The sequence below is a fragment of the Coloeus monedula genome, assembly GCF_965178545.1.
Source record: "Coloeus monedula genome assembly, chromosome: 7".
In the NCBI taxonomy this organism is placed as follows: Eukaryota; Metazoa; Chordata; class Aves; order Passeriformes; family Corvidae; genus Coloeus; species Coloeus monedula.
This window is the reverse complement of record NC_138787.1, coordinates 29,567,480-29,582,576: the sequence shown is the minus strand read 5'-3', so window position 1 is coordinate 29,582,576 and position 15,097 is coordinate 29,567,480. Positions and strand designations below refer to the sequence as shown.

Sequence of the window (15,097 nt, the reverse complement as noted above, 5' to 3'; positions counted from 1 at the left end):
TAATGCTGCAGTCCAGTTTTGATTTCAATTGTAGTGCACTTCCAATAAACAATAGATTTGAGAAATACCATTTGGATTCTTCATAAATCAACCCCATTGCTTCTTTTCCCCAAACTGACTCCTTGCTCTTCTCTGAGACAAGTATTTGATTTACACTGATCAAGTGCTGGACTCACCCACTGTATATGCTGCTGGGGATGTGGTGGTATTTGAATTCTGAAGCTCTTGATATGAGGAAATTGAGAGATTCAGGTCCTTTTTTGGCTTGGCATTTCCCTACTGACCACTGAAAAGTATTGCTGCATCTGTGGATAACTGTAGCCTCCTTAGAGCCTTCCAGTGTATTTAGTACTGAATGGATGTTGGCTTCACACTTAATTGGAAGTGCTGGGGAGAGGAGTTGGAGGCAGGATACAGGGAATTCTACACTTTTGGTTCTTCACTTTTTCTGTATTTAAGTGTTCCTTGCTGATGGAGCACAGATGGTCTTAGATTAAGGAAAATACATGCCAGAACTGCAGGCTAAGCTCAGACTGGGAGTTAAGCTTGACATGAAACAAGCAGAAGGCTGTAATTAGCTTATCAAGAACGTTAGGCACCTGGTGGAGGAAAGCAGAGATGTAATGCGCAATGTAGCTATAGAACAATAAAAAAGTACTGAAATCTCTTTTATAAAACACGGAGGACTTTTCATTGCTGACTTTCCCTTCCAGCCCAGCCTGGTAATTTCTGAAAGGTTCTACTTATTCTTGGTTATTAGTGATTTATCAAAAATGGCGTTTTCTGACAGTTTGTGATGCTGAGCACCAAACCTCATAGAAGCCAGAGAGTCTAAAGGTTGAAATCTATGTGTGCTGCCAACACACCTTCCTGGGAAGCTTACACCACACTTGCCTGTGCACCATGTGTACTCCCTGATTGCAAATATCAGTCATCTCACTGGTCCCTCTTGTTCTTTCTGCCTGTTTTTTGCAGCCATGTGTTGTGTTTCACCTCTACCCTAGGATTTAGGCTCACTGGGGCAGAATTGGCTTTTAATTTTTTAGCAGAAATGCCTAGCAGTATGCAGCTGAGTAGTCCATGTGCTTCATGTGTTTCTGCAGTAGACATCAAAATCATAGTAGGAACAAGGTCTAGATATTTTTTCTGGGTGTGCTAGAAAACAAATGGAAATTCAGACATGCATCTGCTGAACTGAATAGGGAAAGTACAAAGACTCCTTTCTACCAATATTATTGAAGCTCAAAAGCTATTACTTTATATTGGGGAAGAGCAAAAGGGAGAGTCTGGTTTCACTTAAGTTCCTGTGGTACAGGCAGGCTCAGGCAGGATCTCTGTTTTCAGCCAGCCTTGCAAAACTTTCCCAATCTCTCTGGCTTGCACAAGACTGGCCTTGGCTCATTAAAGTTGTCTCAAAGCTTTCGTTTGGTCTCAATAATGCAGCTTTCACTTAATTAAAGATTTCCAGTGCCTTTTTTTTTTTCCCTTTTGGTTGTACTACACTAAGCCTAAGTGCACAACCAGAAAAGAATGTTGATAGGATAAAGTAAATCACATGCACATTTATTTGTTTAATTGTGCACTGCCCCCTTTTTTTTTCCAAGCCAAGGCAAGACTCAAACCATGTTCAACCTCTTACACAATTTTAATGAGAATATATTGCCGTGTTTGTCATCTGAAAGAGTATTAGCACCCCCCAATGCAATAGATGTGATTTCCCTAAAGAAAAACAAGAGGCACAGAACAGTGAAAATGTCATCTTAGTTCTTCATTAGTCTCTTTAATACTGCAGGAAGTGCTGATTTTGATTCCTGAATCTTAGCCTAATTGTTGTGAGAATCAGATCCAAATGGGACAGTTCCTCAAACTTATTTTAGCTTCTTCTCAAAGCAAACAAATAAATGCTGAACAAGTATATTCAATGATGTAACCTGGAGAGGAATAAAAAATGCAAGACTTCCCCACTTTAGAAAGCTGATAATACACAGAGGTTTCACATGTGCTTCAGCGATTACATTTTCGGTTTGAAGCATATATGGAAAGATTGCTTTTCATAGCTGAACCCTTAACGCGGGTGCACAAAGTTTCACTCCGTTGACTGTGTAGGATTTGTCCATAAGCAGAGGGGGAGGGAATGAAAAAAATGTATAGTGGAGTACCCTTAACATCTCTCCATAAGCAGTGAGTTTCAAAGAGTTACAATGGCAAGGAAACCCAGAGCAGAAAAATGAAGGAGAACAAAATCGCTTTGCTTAATGCAGAAATACAAAGGAGACTATAGCCATGGTAAATTGATTTTGTACTGAATATGGGCTGGTCCATTGGAGGGGGTTTTGAACCTCCTACTCCAGAAATCATTGTGCAAAACAGTAAGAGGAGGCTGCTTAAAAGTCTTGTCACATCTATCAGCAGAGGCCACAAAGAAGAAGGAGGGATTTGGTTCTGAATGGCGACTCTGCCAAAGAACATAAAGGGGTGGAGATGGACATCTTTTGGCGGTAGAGGAGCCTCGAAAGAAGAATTGCTTCCACTATATCAGGGGAAACCATTGCTGTGACTCCATTCGTTGGCTCACTTAGAAATAGCTTGTTGTACCTTGTTTGTATCAACTGAAGAAAAGAAACCCCAAAACAAAGCCTGTTCTTTACAGAATAAACAGTGCTGGTGCTATGAGAAATAGTACTATGTGATACCCACCTGGCCAGTGACAACTGCACCTGCCTGTGCCTCAGCTGTATTTATATTCCTGACCTGTGCTTGACTGCAGTGAAATTTTTCTTTAATTATTTTCCCCTCAGTATATTTAAACCTCTTTATTTAGTTATTTTATTGATTTAACATATAATCTTATGGCTCTGTAATCTCCAGTACATTTTGTAAATGTTTGTTATCCTAAGCTGTAAACTGAATGTGACATGGCAAGAAACCAAATTCTACTGTGGCTGTTAATTACCCAGTGTGCTAAAAGTCTCATCTTAGTTTCTGTATGCTTTTGGTCTGCACTAATAGGAAAAACAGAGTCATCTTTCCCCGACATCCCCTCTGCTGTTCTCCAGTTCTAGATGTCATCATTCATTCTATACTGGCTACAGGTGGGAGCTTCAAGGTCTTTTTTTCACTAGCACCCCAGCTTACTGAAACTATCAATTTATATTTGGGCTCATACATGCTTTTTCACGCTTAAAAACAATAGCGTTCATGGGAAAGATAAGCATTCCCATATAGAACTTGCAACTAAATCATTGTACTGTTAAGCACATGCAAGCAAAATGAAGTAGATCACCAAGTAAATGAAATCATTGTCACAGACTGACATTTTTCTTTACATAAAATGATAAAAATATAAACACTAGATAGTGGAAACAGAAATGCAGTGCCATCTTTATCTCTCTCCTTCAGAGCTGTATCTTCCTTCCAAAGCATCGTGTTGGCGTGCTCATCTAACATTGCTGTGTAAATATGTAACTGTCAAAGCTCAGCTTGCAGTCAGAGCAGAGCGTGCACTCCTTTCTTTATCATTATGGACAGCTCTGCATTCCATCATCTTTGTACCTTACACTGATTCCCCTCTCTTTGGATGTATCCTTGTGGCATTGCATTAGTGCTTGTTTTAAGGGTCTTCCACAAACCTGCTTATCACTGTCAGTAAGAGGTTTGCCCTGCTTTGAATCAGCCCATTAAGCCAGCATCTCTCCTGCCCTTGGTTAATGTGTGTTTTCCTCTTGCTTTCTCCCATTTGTGTCCCCTTTGTGTCTCAGAAGAATCCCAGCCCTGATTTAATAAAATTGTTCTGGTTACGAAAACCTCACAATGAGTTATGTGGCTGCTGAGCTGTGACCTTTCCCTTTTGTGTGGTTGTGCTCTGTTGTCTCTCGGTGCTCCGCCGTCCACTGCTACCTGATGCCTCATTTATTATTGCACTTTACTTATAATGCATTTTGGCAAGGCTATACCTACACAGGCTTGTACAGGGAGTCCTGGGCTGCAGTGGAGGCTCACAGGTCCTATGAAAACTGCAAATTTGGATGACAAAATTCCATTACGTAAAAAAGCTCAAATTCTCCTCTGTATGGGATTCAGCATCAAGTTACAAATGTTTTACAGCAGAGTTACTGAAAATAAAGCAGTGGCAAGATAATCTGCGTGCTTCAAATACGAATTTTTGTTTGACAGCACCTAAGACAGAGCCGGCTGCTCCGTTGTAACATGTTCTTTGTACACTAAAATTCCTGAAGAGCTGAAAAAAGCTGTAATCTGTACATAGCTGTTGTTTATCTTAGAAAATACTGTTTTAGTTTTAGCACTTGGTATCAAATGTTCTTTACTAAATCTTTAGACAATCGTCTTTAATAATAAAACCTTGTACTTGTACAGTGCTTCCATTTGGATACACTGTAGAAACCGTGATCTGCTAAGCCTCATACAATGCTCCTTTTAGATAAGGGAATGCATAGTCTGGAGCTGTAAATTCCTACCTGACACTGCAGAGAGGGGGGAGTGTCAGATTTACAGACCTTATGTTGTTTAATGGAATCTCCTACAGGACAAATGGAAGTTGAAGGCACAAAAACTCAAATTTCTTTTTGTAGATGAGACTGTGGCCATGCCCCAAAATGTCAAAAAGAAGTGGACAGGATATATGAAGTCTTGCCCATTGTTCTAATCTCTAACCCCGCTGCCTCACGCACCACTGATTCAGTGGATGTATTTTGTGACACTAGCAAAAAAATGCTGTCTAAGAAGTCATTTGTGCTAGACAGGAAAGTTTTTAGTCCTCAAGAGAGCAAAGGTCAGTGCTCATCTCTGCCTCTGACATGCTCAGTGGCTTTTCCTAGTCAGTTGACCCCTCTGTGCTTCTGGTTTTCCCTTCCTCCCATGTGCCTGTGTTTTCTGTTTAGATTGTAAATGGTCTCAGACAGAAATTCTCTCCCACAGTATGTTTGTTTATTGCCTAGAAATAAAGGGTCACAATCTCAGTTCACTCCTCTATGTGCTTCTATAATACAAGTAAATAACACAGGACTTTGAAGCTGTGAAAGGGAGAAAACCAGGAACATTGACCAGCAAAGAATTCACAGCAGCTAAAAATGGTCTCTGAAAAAATAACATTTGCAGTGGAGAGCAGACTGTGCCTTTAGGCACAGACACACAACTGTGGTACAGGGGTTTACCCACTTACTGCAGAGCTGTGCACAGGAGGAAAACTGTGAAGCATTTTATCTTGCATCTGAGATACAGGAGGACCATGAGCAGAGTGAGTGACCATGACTCAGCTGAGGTACAGGACATCATTAGGGCTGGGATAACTTGATCAAAAGAGTAGAGCTCCCTTACCTGGAGTCTGGGGCCCTGCTCTGCCAGGTGTTAGAGTGGTGCCCTGTCCAGGTGTGCCTGGAAACATAAAGTGGGAGGACAGACTCTATTCTAAATCAGCAAGGCTTAAGAATGAAACCAAAGAGAACAAAGTCAGTCTTCTGAAAACTCTCCTCCCTATCTATTGGTCTACTGAGTGCGGATGGACACCATTATTTTGTGCAACAGGTGAACCAGGGCAGAGGAACATACCTCAGACTACTGCATTTCTCTTTGCAAGGATGTGGTAACAGTCCAGGAGACAGAGAAACATGAATATCCAAAGATGGTGTTATTTGGAACTGAGTGAAATATCCATTCTTAAAATGAGCACGTCCTTCTTTCTGATGGATTATTCCATCCTTACTATGCCAGTATGAAGCAGCCACTTCTTCTCTGGCATGAACGAGTGAGTGATTGTGTTCAGCAGCCAATAAATGCCAGGCCAAAAGCGATCGCTGTATAGGAAGATGCTGACATTTGTTTGTAGAGAGAAGGTCTGATTCAGAGATTAAGGTTGTGGGAACTGAAACCCACGGATGGATTTTTTCACTTGTTTGTTTGTTTGTTTGCCAACCTCCATCTTCCAAGTGTTACATTTAAGGTATGTGGCTGAGTTACTGTCCAGCCACTCCAGAAGAGCCATGTGACTGGGCCAGTCTGTTGTTGGGCTCTATGGGAGCAAACAGCTTGAGTTTTACATCTTGAAGGATCTGAGATCACTTAAGGGAAATCAATTAATAATTTGATAACACACAATGCAATTCCCTTCATCCAAACCCCCTCCTCTCCCCACAATGAATCGACTGAATTCCATGATCATTCCTCATACCTGTCACTGCACGCAGCAGTGATCTGCAATTTATATACTGCAGCGTGAAGCAGAACTAATTATTGAAGTTTGGTATTCTGTTCTTTCGGTATTAGTTATCTTTTTATCAGACATACTTATCACAGTTTTAATAAATTACCAGTGTTGGAACTTCAGAAATGGCCTCTAGGGTATTAAGCTACTGTGTTTTATTATAAAAAAGTTAGATTTCAAAAAGTTACTTTTTATGGAGTACTGTAAATGTTACTTGTCCTCAAGAGACGAGAACCAATGCTTCAGAAAGGGAATTTAACTTTCCACTTTTAGACTAAGGCAACAAGTATTTATGGAGAAGTTCTGGTGGATTACATAGAGAAGAAATAGCTAAAGAGTTGTAGAAATATTTTCACAGTAAACATCACAGAAATGGAAAAACCTCTTCATGGATTTTCTGCATCCAGCCTATAGAACTTCTTTGAAAGACTTTTTTATTCTAAGTGCTGTAAGACCCAGCATTTATCAATTTCTTTTAAATGCAACAGCATTTGCCCAGAGAGGGGTATATCTACACTGCTACCATATTATGTAGACAGAAACATAGGGGAACTGTTGCGAAATGGATTTGTCATTATCAGCAAGAATCTATGGGTGATATTTTAGACATCTGAAATCTGTTCATCAGTATGGATGTGTTGGAACCCTGAGTTCTGAGAATTTCAATCTTTCAGTGTTGACAGGCAATGATATTCAAAACAACATGGATGGAAAGACTGAGGCTGGAATCTTGTACGGGAATGAACCAGCCTCTGAGCAGCCACTGTGGGAATGACTCTGCGCCCCAGTTTAGCAAAGTCCCTAAGAATGTGATTAAGCGAAACTGGTCCAGTTGGGTGTGTAAATATTTGCTTTATTTACATTACAGTTGGCAGATTTTATATGCAGGCCAGAAGCACAGTCCCTCCATGTTCTTCTCTCCGGCGACTCGAAGAAAAGTTTCCATACCTTGCTGTGAAATGAGCTGATCCAAAAAAATTTTGTGAGTGTAAATAAGAGATGAAGAGATTTTTGGCCTGTACATGGAATTTAGGAAGCAAATTGGTTGGTTTTTTTCAGAGGTACCTTTTTCTGAACATACTAGTGCCTTGTACTGCTACTGGAAAGGAAGATGTAAATAAAAACCCAGGGAAAGGAATAACTCTGCCAGTTCAGGTCTCTAGTGCACAATAGCTGCCACAGCACAGCACCTCCTGCCCTCCTTCCTCATGCATAACTCAGCAAAGGGTGATGTGACTGGCAGGCTCTGCTCGGGGTGCCCTCGCAGCACAAGCAGAGAACCAAAATCACCTCGCAATCCGTGGGCAGGTTGGGAAGTCTCCTGTGAGCACTGTGGATGGTTGATGGAAATGGAAACTCCTGCGTCAGCAATCCCTGCACGCCCAAGCCTGGGACACAAGGTGCTGCTTTTGCTTCTGCATCTGCTGACAGTAGCAGAAACCTGAGGAACACAGTACCTTCTAGAAAAAACTGGCATCTCACAGAATCAGTACCTGATTTGGGGGAGGGATTGGGGGGGGCTGCTTGTTTGTTTGTTTTGTGGTGGTTTTGTTTCTTGGGTTTGTTATTTTTTCCTAGTAAGCTTGTACTTGAGGGGTTTTTTGTTTCCTTTCAAACATACACAATGTGCATTCTGGTATTACACATTTTTCTCCTAATAGGGGAGAACAGCGTGATTGTGGGTCTGTCTGCGGGCATGCAACTGGTTTGCATGGAGCACTTGTTTCACTGAAGTGAGGTTGGTAACAGATAGATAGGTTTGTAATAAAACACCATAGATAGGTCTAATTAACAATGGGTTTAGTTGATAAATATGTATGTAACATTCTCCTCCAATCTTAACTTTCCAGCTTTAAACCAGTGTTCTGGTTTTGCATGAAAACCTGCAACCTGTGTTGTGCAAGTAGAGTGCAGGGATTAGTGAACTCATAATCTATAAATTCATACTGTGGTGTTGAAGTAATTATAAATTGCTGAGCTGAGTGTAAAAGCTGGTCCATAGAAGTCTAAGAAATTTTCACATTAGCAGTTGAGGATGCGCATAACTATTGATAACAAGACTTGCTAGTGACAGGCAGGCACTTTGGATACCAGTGCCGGGATGTGCAGGTAATTAAATAAATGTATCTAGAAAGCTGCTCTCAGCAGTGTGTGCTGAATAACTGATGTGACAGCACATGATGAGCTAGAATTCTAGAGCACTGTTGATCTGCAGTCAGAACTGGTAGCAAACTGTGAAGCTCATAATTTATTGGGAGAGACATTAACTCTTTCTCTCTGTGTCCGGGTGTGACCTCTGAATATTCAGATATGCACTGAATAGTGGCTATTGTTGCCCATTCCTGTTAATTTCTAGTTGGGCAATGTCGCACCAGGTACATGTGATTGTACACACGACTGCTTCTCTGTGATTGTCTCCTTCATGGGACTCCTAAAAATGCAGAAATAATACACAAACATTCAATTTTTATTTTTTTAATAATTGAGAAAATCTGCCTGCGTAGAACTCAAGAAACAGAGATGTGAAGGACCATCTGTCCTTGCACATAGGCTGAAGGAAGGCACATTTATTTGCATTTTCAGTTCAGGGCCAAAGTTGCTTGTCCTCTGGTGTCTGTCTGCACAGGTGGCTGGGCAGTCCTGCCCCTGGTTTGCGTGGCTCATCTTGCACAGCAGCTGCAGCCCTGAGCCGTTCCCTTCATATGGCACGTGAATCTGCGTATCCCATTCTGCAAATGGGCCATGTGGTTATAGAGGAGGTCCTCAAAGTGGCTGGAAACACTGTTAGAAACTGCTTTTCTTCTGGAAATGCATGAGGGAAGAGATACTTGAGAGTTCGTAAGGAGGTAGCATGAAAAGCTGGAGTGCTCTTGATAAGGATGTAATGGGAGGAATTGCTGACACCCTGACAGCCAAAAAAGCTGTTTGCTTGGTTGCTTAAGCACATGGTAAGTACATATTGTCCTGTATTTGGATATAGCCCTGCTTCAAGGTTTGTCATGTCTTCATCCAGACTGTCTTCCATGACGCCATGAAAGTGGTTTTATTGCGTTTGGGTCCAGAGATGTGTACTGCTTTTGACTGACATATGTAGCAGGAGGTATAAAAATAATGCCAGATGTGTTTTCTGGGGCTGAGAAACTTAAATGTCTCAGACAACTGAGAAAATTAATCATAAATTCAGGATGATATCCCAACAGAGTGACCAAAAACATCTGGTGGATACAGTTTGTACCTCATCCAAGTGTGCAGAGGCAGTTAAAGCAGTAAAAAAAGAGAGAAAATAATTTGATTTATTAAGGGAGATGAGAAAAGGGAGGGGAGGCACCTAAGCCATTGTTCAAGAACCTGGCTTTTGAAAAGTATTATGATCAGGTAAGGAAGCAAAAGTACAAAGCATCTCTTACAGTGCTGTGGTGTCATGCAAGTATTAAGTAGGTCTCTGCCTCACTGATAAATACATGGGTACACACAGATGCACTCCAGAGAGAGACATCTTTGTGAAAGTTGCTCTGTCAAATGTTCATTAGTTTGATCCTGGGACAAAATGGATCTAAGGCAGAGGAAGAACATATGCTCATCTCTGGAGGAGGGGCTTGGATACACCAGTGAGAGGATACAGAGCACCAGCATCACACAGAGAGTTTGCACAGAGGAGACCAAGGCAACAGAGGTGACCAGGGTGGGACATTTTGACCTGAAAAGACAGCTGATCAGTCAAGTAAAGGAACCAAACAATGCTGGAGAGCTCATGTGAGAGCCCCAAGCTCAGAGGTCTGAGCCTAGCCAGGTCCAAGCCACAGGCCATGGCCACAGATGTGTGTGGGCTCCTGGGAGTCCAGCACAAGGCCTTGTCTAGGCTGTAGGTCAGCAGACCTTGCAGTACAAATATTTAAGTGCACACTAGCTGCTTGGCTTTGCAATTATACTTTTATTATTGTCAAGATGTTCTGCTTTGCAGGGTCATGAATATTTTCTTTGAGTCACCAGAGGTCATTGGAGTTACTCAGCCCTCAAGCTAGCTCCTCCCTGTCCTAACAAAGACGTGTGGGACTTGTAAAACATATTCTGGATTGCCATATTGCTTAATTATCCTCTTAGCTCTAATGAAGTGCACCCTGACTAATGGTGCAATCACAAACAACATGTTGCTATAATTTGGGCCATCACCAAGATCTTCTTTATCACTAGACTCATCAAGGTAGTGCTTCAGAAGGCTGAAGGGCAATGTGCCTAATAAAAGAAAACATTTAGACACATCAGAACATGGCTGGAGGAGAACAGCGCTCTGACTAGAGCTACGTTTGCAATATGCCTGGAAATTCTGTGGTGCAGGTGTCTGGCAGGAAGAGCTGGGTGACCCCTGTGAGGCCAAATTCTTCTGTGTTGCATTGCTGCAATCCCAGATGACCCAGAGTATTTGCAGAGAAGCAGCATCAATTGCTGAAGCAATCAACGATTTTTGTTTTCATTTTCTCCTGTCAAGCACTGTTAAGGTGAACTGGGCTGTACAATGGAAAGTTCTCTGTCTCTGGTTTTGAAATGGGAAGAAGGGCCTTCCAGTAAGCAATCTCTTTTCTGAATATCGTTCTCTTTTTTTTTTTTTTAATGAAAATTGTCAAAACTTGATTGAAGGTACAAGGACACTCTAGTTTAATGACCATGGGCTAGAGCTGGGATTGCAGATCAAAATGCTGCTGTGCAGTTGCTCTTCTGGTGTCAAGGGCCCCTGGTAGCCACCAGGCAAAATTCCTTGTTCTCCTATGATGGCTTACAGTGTGAGCTCTGTCACCCAGCGACATTCCCTCTCAGGATATGACTGAATGATGCTTTTCAGCAAGGACTTATCCCAGCTCTCACAAAAACACTTCTGAGGCACAAGCTTTTGGCCTTCGCCATGGATTGGACTGCAGTACATGGGAGGTACTTCCCAAGTGGCTTCCAGGGAAAGACCTGTGCTCTTCCCTTCTCGCCAGATCTTTGCCTGTGCTCGTAAAGTCTTTATTTCAAGCCAAACTAAATGGAATGCTCAGCTAATGGAGAGATGCCTTTTTTTTTTCCCTTTTGGAATGAGATAGAAATATTGTTTCCCCAAGTGTTGTATATAAATGCATTTCCTGGCTGGTTGCATTTCTTGTAGGTCTGAATGAGTGCCTTCATGGACCTGAGCTGGGAGTGGGAAAATTCATCCTCTCTTTTTAGTGGTTTCCCAACTTTCTCCTGCAAAAAACTGGATTTATCATGTATCAAGGGGACAATTTCCATGGCAGCACAGGGTTTAAAAAGTATATTGGCTGCAGTGAGAAGTTCAAGAAGAGTTCAGATCCGGACCGAACTTTGAAGCTATTTCCTTTGTTGGTAATGGACTGAGGAAAATAAAAATAAAGAAAACCTGGCTCTGTTAGGGGAGCTTTGGATCTTTATCTGAACTTTGTGAGCCTGGCCTTTCCTATGTAACAGAGCTATTTTTCTGGTACTCAGAATGATGTATTATGTATAGTATGGATATTTATATGTATTTTCACCTCCAGCTAACAACACCTGGTTGAATTTGTTAGGACTATTTTTAAAAAGTGCTGAAGGGAGGAAAACTGGGGAGGGCACTGAATAGTTTGGAATGTTGCTAAATATTTTAAATCTAAAAGTTCTCTCTAATGCAGCTTTTCTGGTCTTGACTTTTCTTGTGAAGGAAGGGGCTGTTCATTCTGAATAAGTCAGATGCAACTGGGGACCACACATGCTCTCAGCCCCCAGTCAATAGTGCCCTCAGCCCTAATGTGTTTTACTCTACCTCAGGACCTGACCCCACTTGTCTGGCATCACAAATCACCATCAACCTTTCTCCCCTCTTTCCACCTCTCTGGGTTTCACCTGTCAGCTCCCAGTTTTGATCCAGCTTGATTCATTCCAGGGTTATTTAAAAGGTGATAATCTTGGGGGTAAATTTAAGAAGACCAACAGATTTGTGCAGAACTGTTGGACTTTGCTGTAGGGAAGTTTTCTTTCTGGTGATGAAAGCTGGGGGTTTATACAGCACTGTCCTCTTTAAAAAGAATGTGATGACTTGGTGTGTGGGGCTTATGTCTTGGACCTTCCAGCTGAATGATGATCAGAAGTTATATTTACATGTAAATTAAAGGCTGTCCTCTGTGAACATCCCAGTTGCCACTGCATCCCACTGCCTCTGGACTTCTCATCTATTTATCATTTGTGTGCTCTGTGAGCACAGTGGGAGTTAGATACATGTTTACTGTCACAATGCTGCTTTTAAATTGGGATGTGTGAATTGGCTGGAGATACTTGCTTTTGTTTTGGGACTCTCCAGACATGGTGGTTGGTGGCGTTCCTGCGTGACTTGTGCATTTTGGTTTTTCAGGCAACAGCATGGGGTTCAGATGAGGACACCAGGAGGTCCTGTCAAAGTAAAGGGAAAACAGAGGTAAGTTTTGCTTTGCTACAATGATGTTACGGGTAAATATATTTGCAACATGTGAAATCCACACAGAGAATGTCTGACACCAGTTCGAGCTTGCAAATTTGCAGCAGTTTAGCTCTCCTACCACATGTGTATAAGCATCACCAAGCAAGCCACTTCAAAGGCCCGCTGTCCAAGTTATTACACTTGCTCTGCATGAAATTGAAAGGTGATTTCACTGCTGGAGAGGACACAATTTGTAACACATCAGGGAGCAGAGTGGTGGCAAGCCAGGGGTAGCATCCTGCAGTGGGGTGTGAGGCCAGGAAGGTTGGCTTAGCCCAGGTCCTTAGCAATGAGCCACTGGCATTCAGCCCCATGGGATTCAATGCTTGCTTGCAGTTAGAGTTCATAGTTGTGTAATTCCCTGGAAGGTGTGGATTGAATCTGCTAGCACACTGCAGTCTCTTCAGGTTGAATGTCACAGAGCTGCTTCAGATGTGAAGGCAGGTGCACTCTGTTAAACTGCAGTTTGAAGTAAGAATTACTTGAACTAGCACGTGCTGTCCCAGAAGTCCAGAGTTTGCAGGCATTTCTGATTCAGCCACACAGGGCCTTTCCACTCTTCTTCTGAGAAGCTAAAACAAAGGCATCTATCTAAAAGCAGGAAATGTTTTTAATTTTCAAATGTGATATTTGTGCTCTTCAAAAATCTTCAGGCTTCAGCTGAACCCTCTGGTTGCTATTGTGCTTAATACAACGCTGCAAAGAGCTCTCAGTCCAAACCGGAGAAGGTGGACAAGGGATAAGACAGGATAAGCAAAATCTTTGCTTAGACACGGACAATCAAGCAGAGAGTGATTGTGTGGCTGGCCCAAAATGCTAGAATCTGCCACATTCCAGTTTGCTGCTTTAAACACAGGATTATATGATCTTCCATTGACAATACTTTTATATAATAAACTTTATGTGGTTACTGTATTAACTTGTTTATACACACACACAAAAAAAAGCTAGCAGATAGGCAACAATTTGCTTCATGTAGCTGTGGAGAACAGGAGTATGGGTATCCTAGAACATATGCTAGAGTTTCATGTAGAAACTACATTATGCAGGAAATCAACATGGAGGCAAGATGGATTGGGATGGGCAAACACCAAACATGGCCAGCAATGATAATAAGTAGGACAAAATTGAAAAACTCCAAAATCTAAGACATGAGGAATTTTTGAATTTATGATATTTGCACTTTAGATGTGCAGAGAAAGGCTTTTCCTCTTTTCTTCCTTTGTAAAGTACATAAGATTTAAGTTGTATCCTGTTGTTCATGAAGAATTTGAATTTGTAACCCAGAATTATTTTGTCAACCCCTGGATAAAGCCATGGATGTGACTGAACAAATTCTAGGGTAATTTCAAACTATCTTTGTTACTGTTATGCCAAAAGTAACCAATGGTCTGAGTATCTTCACTGCTGCCTTCTCACACTGCAAAGGGTTTGCAAAAAAATTTCATGAGGATAATGCTCTGAACAGCTGAGTTTATGCTGATTATGAAACAGAGCTTGAAATCATTTGGTGGGTCCAGTGACCATGAGTGAGGTTTGGAGGAACAGTAATTAAACTGACTGTTAGGCACTTCTTGTCATACTAATTATGGCAAACAAAGGTGTTGACTAAGAGTCTGACAAGAAGACAGGAAGGCACAGAGGCAGAAGGATTCTGCAGTAGCTAAGCAAACACTGATCTCCCAGGTCTGTATCTACTCTAACCCGTGTGTCCACAGCTGAGTCCCCCTGTACATTCATTGTTAGTTACACTGCAGAGAAATGATTCAGCACCAGCTCAAAAATACCAGTCTAGGCAGCAGTGAAGTGCCCTACTCCAGCTAAGTCCAGATCTGACCCAGCATCTCTGCCCTTGGCTGGGTAAAGGGAGCAGGTGAGGGCAGCACTATTGTGAACATCCCTGGTTCTGCTGTGCAATGGTGGTACAAGATGCAGAGCTCTGTCTCCCTCAGCTCTGCTTTGTCAAAACTTGACTAATGGCAGGTTTCTACCCAGCACAGATGATTTGATGATAAATACGTTATGGATTGTCAAGCACTTATATATGTGGTGATAGAGGCTAGAAATAAGGAGAACCTTTGGCTCTTATATTAATTCACAGTATAGTTTGCCTAAGTTATATGACTGGCACAGTTTCCTTGCCCATTTAATAATGTATGTAGTTTAGGTGAAGCTTTCAAAACTGCCTCATGTATTAAATGCCTTTTTTATTGTGCCTGGTGAGTATCTAAATAAGATTCTTCCTGCTGCTTAGGAACTCTCTTCCTAAAATGCACAGAGCTGTACCCTACAAAAAATAAAAACCACAAGAATAAAAGCCAAAAATGCATATCACAGAAGTGTAATTATTATGGTATAGTAGTTACTTCACATTTGAGTACCTATTGTCTAGAGAAAAG

The 15,097-nt window shown here is 41.7% G+C and overlaps 1 protein-coding gene across 1 annotated transcript in view; it reads left to right on the top strand.

The window, feature by feature from the left end:
- The window catches only part of SEMA5B (semaphorin 5B), a gene marked incomplete at both ends in the record, with an annotated part of 130,900 nt that overhangs the window by 42,193 nt on the left and 73,610 nt on the right, over nt 1-15,097 (top strand). The window contains one exon of the mRNA XM_082285215.1: nt 12,594-12,656. Coding sequence (XP_082141341.1) covers nt 12,594-12,656 — 63 coding nt within the window. The remainder of the gene's footprint in view (nt 1-12,593; nt 12,657-15,097) is intronic.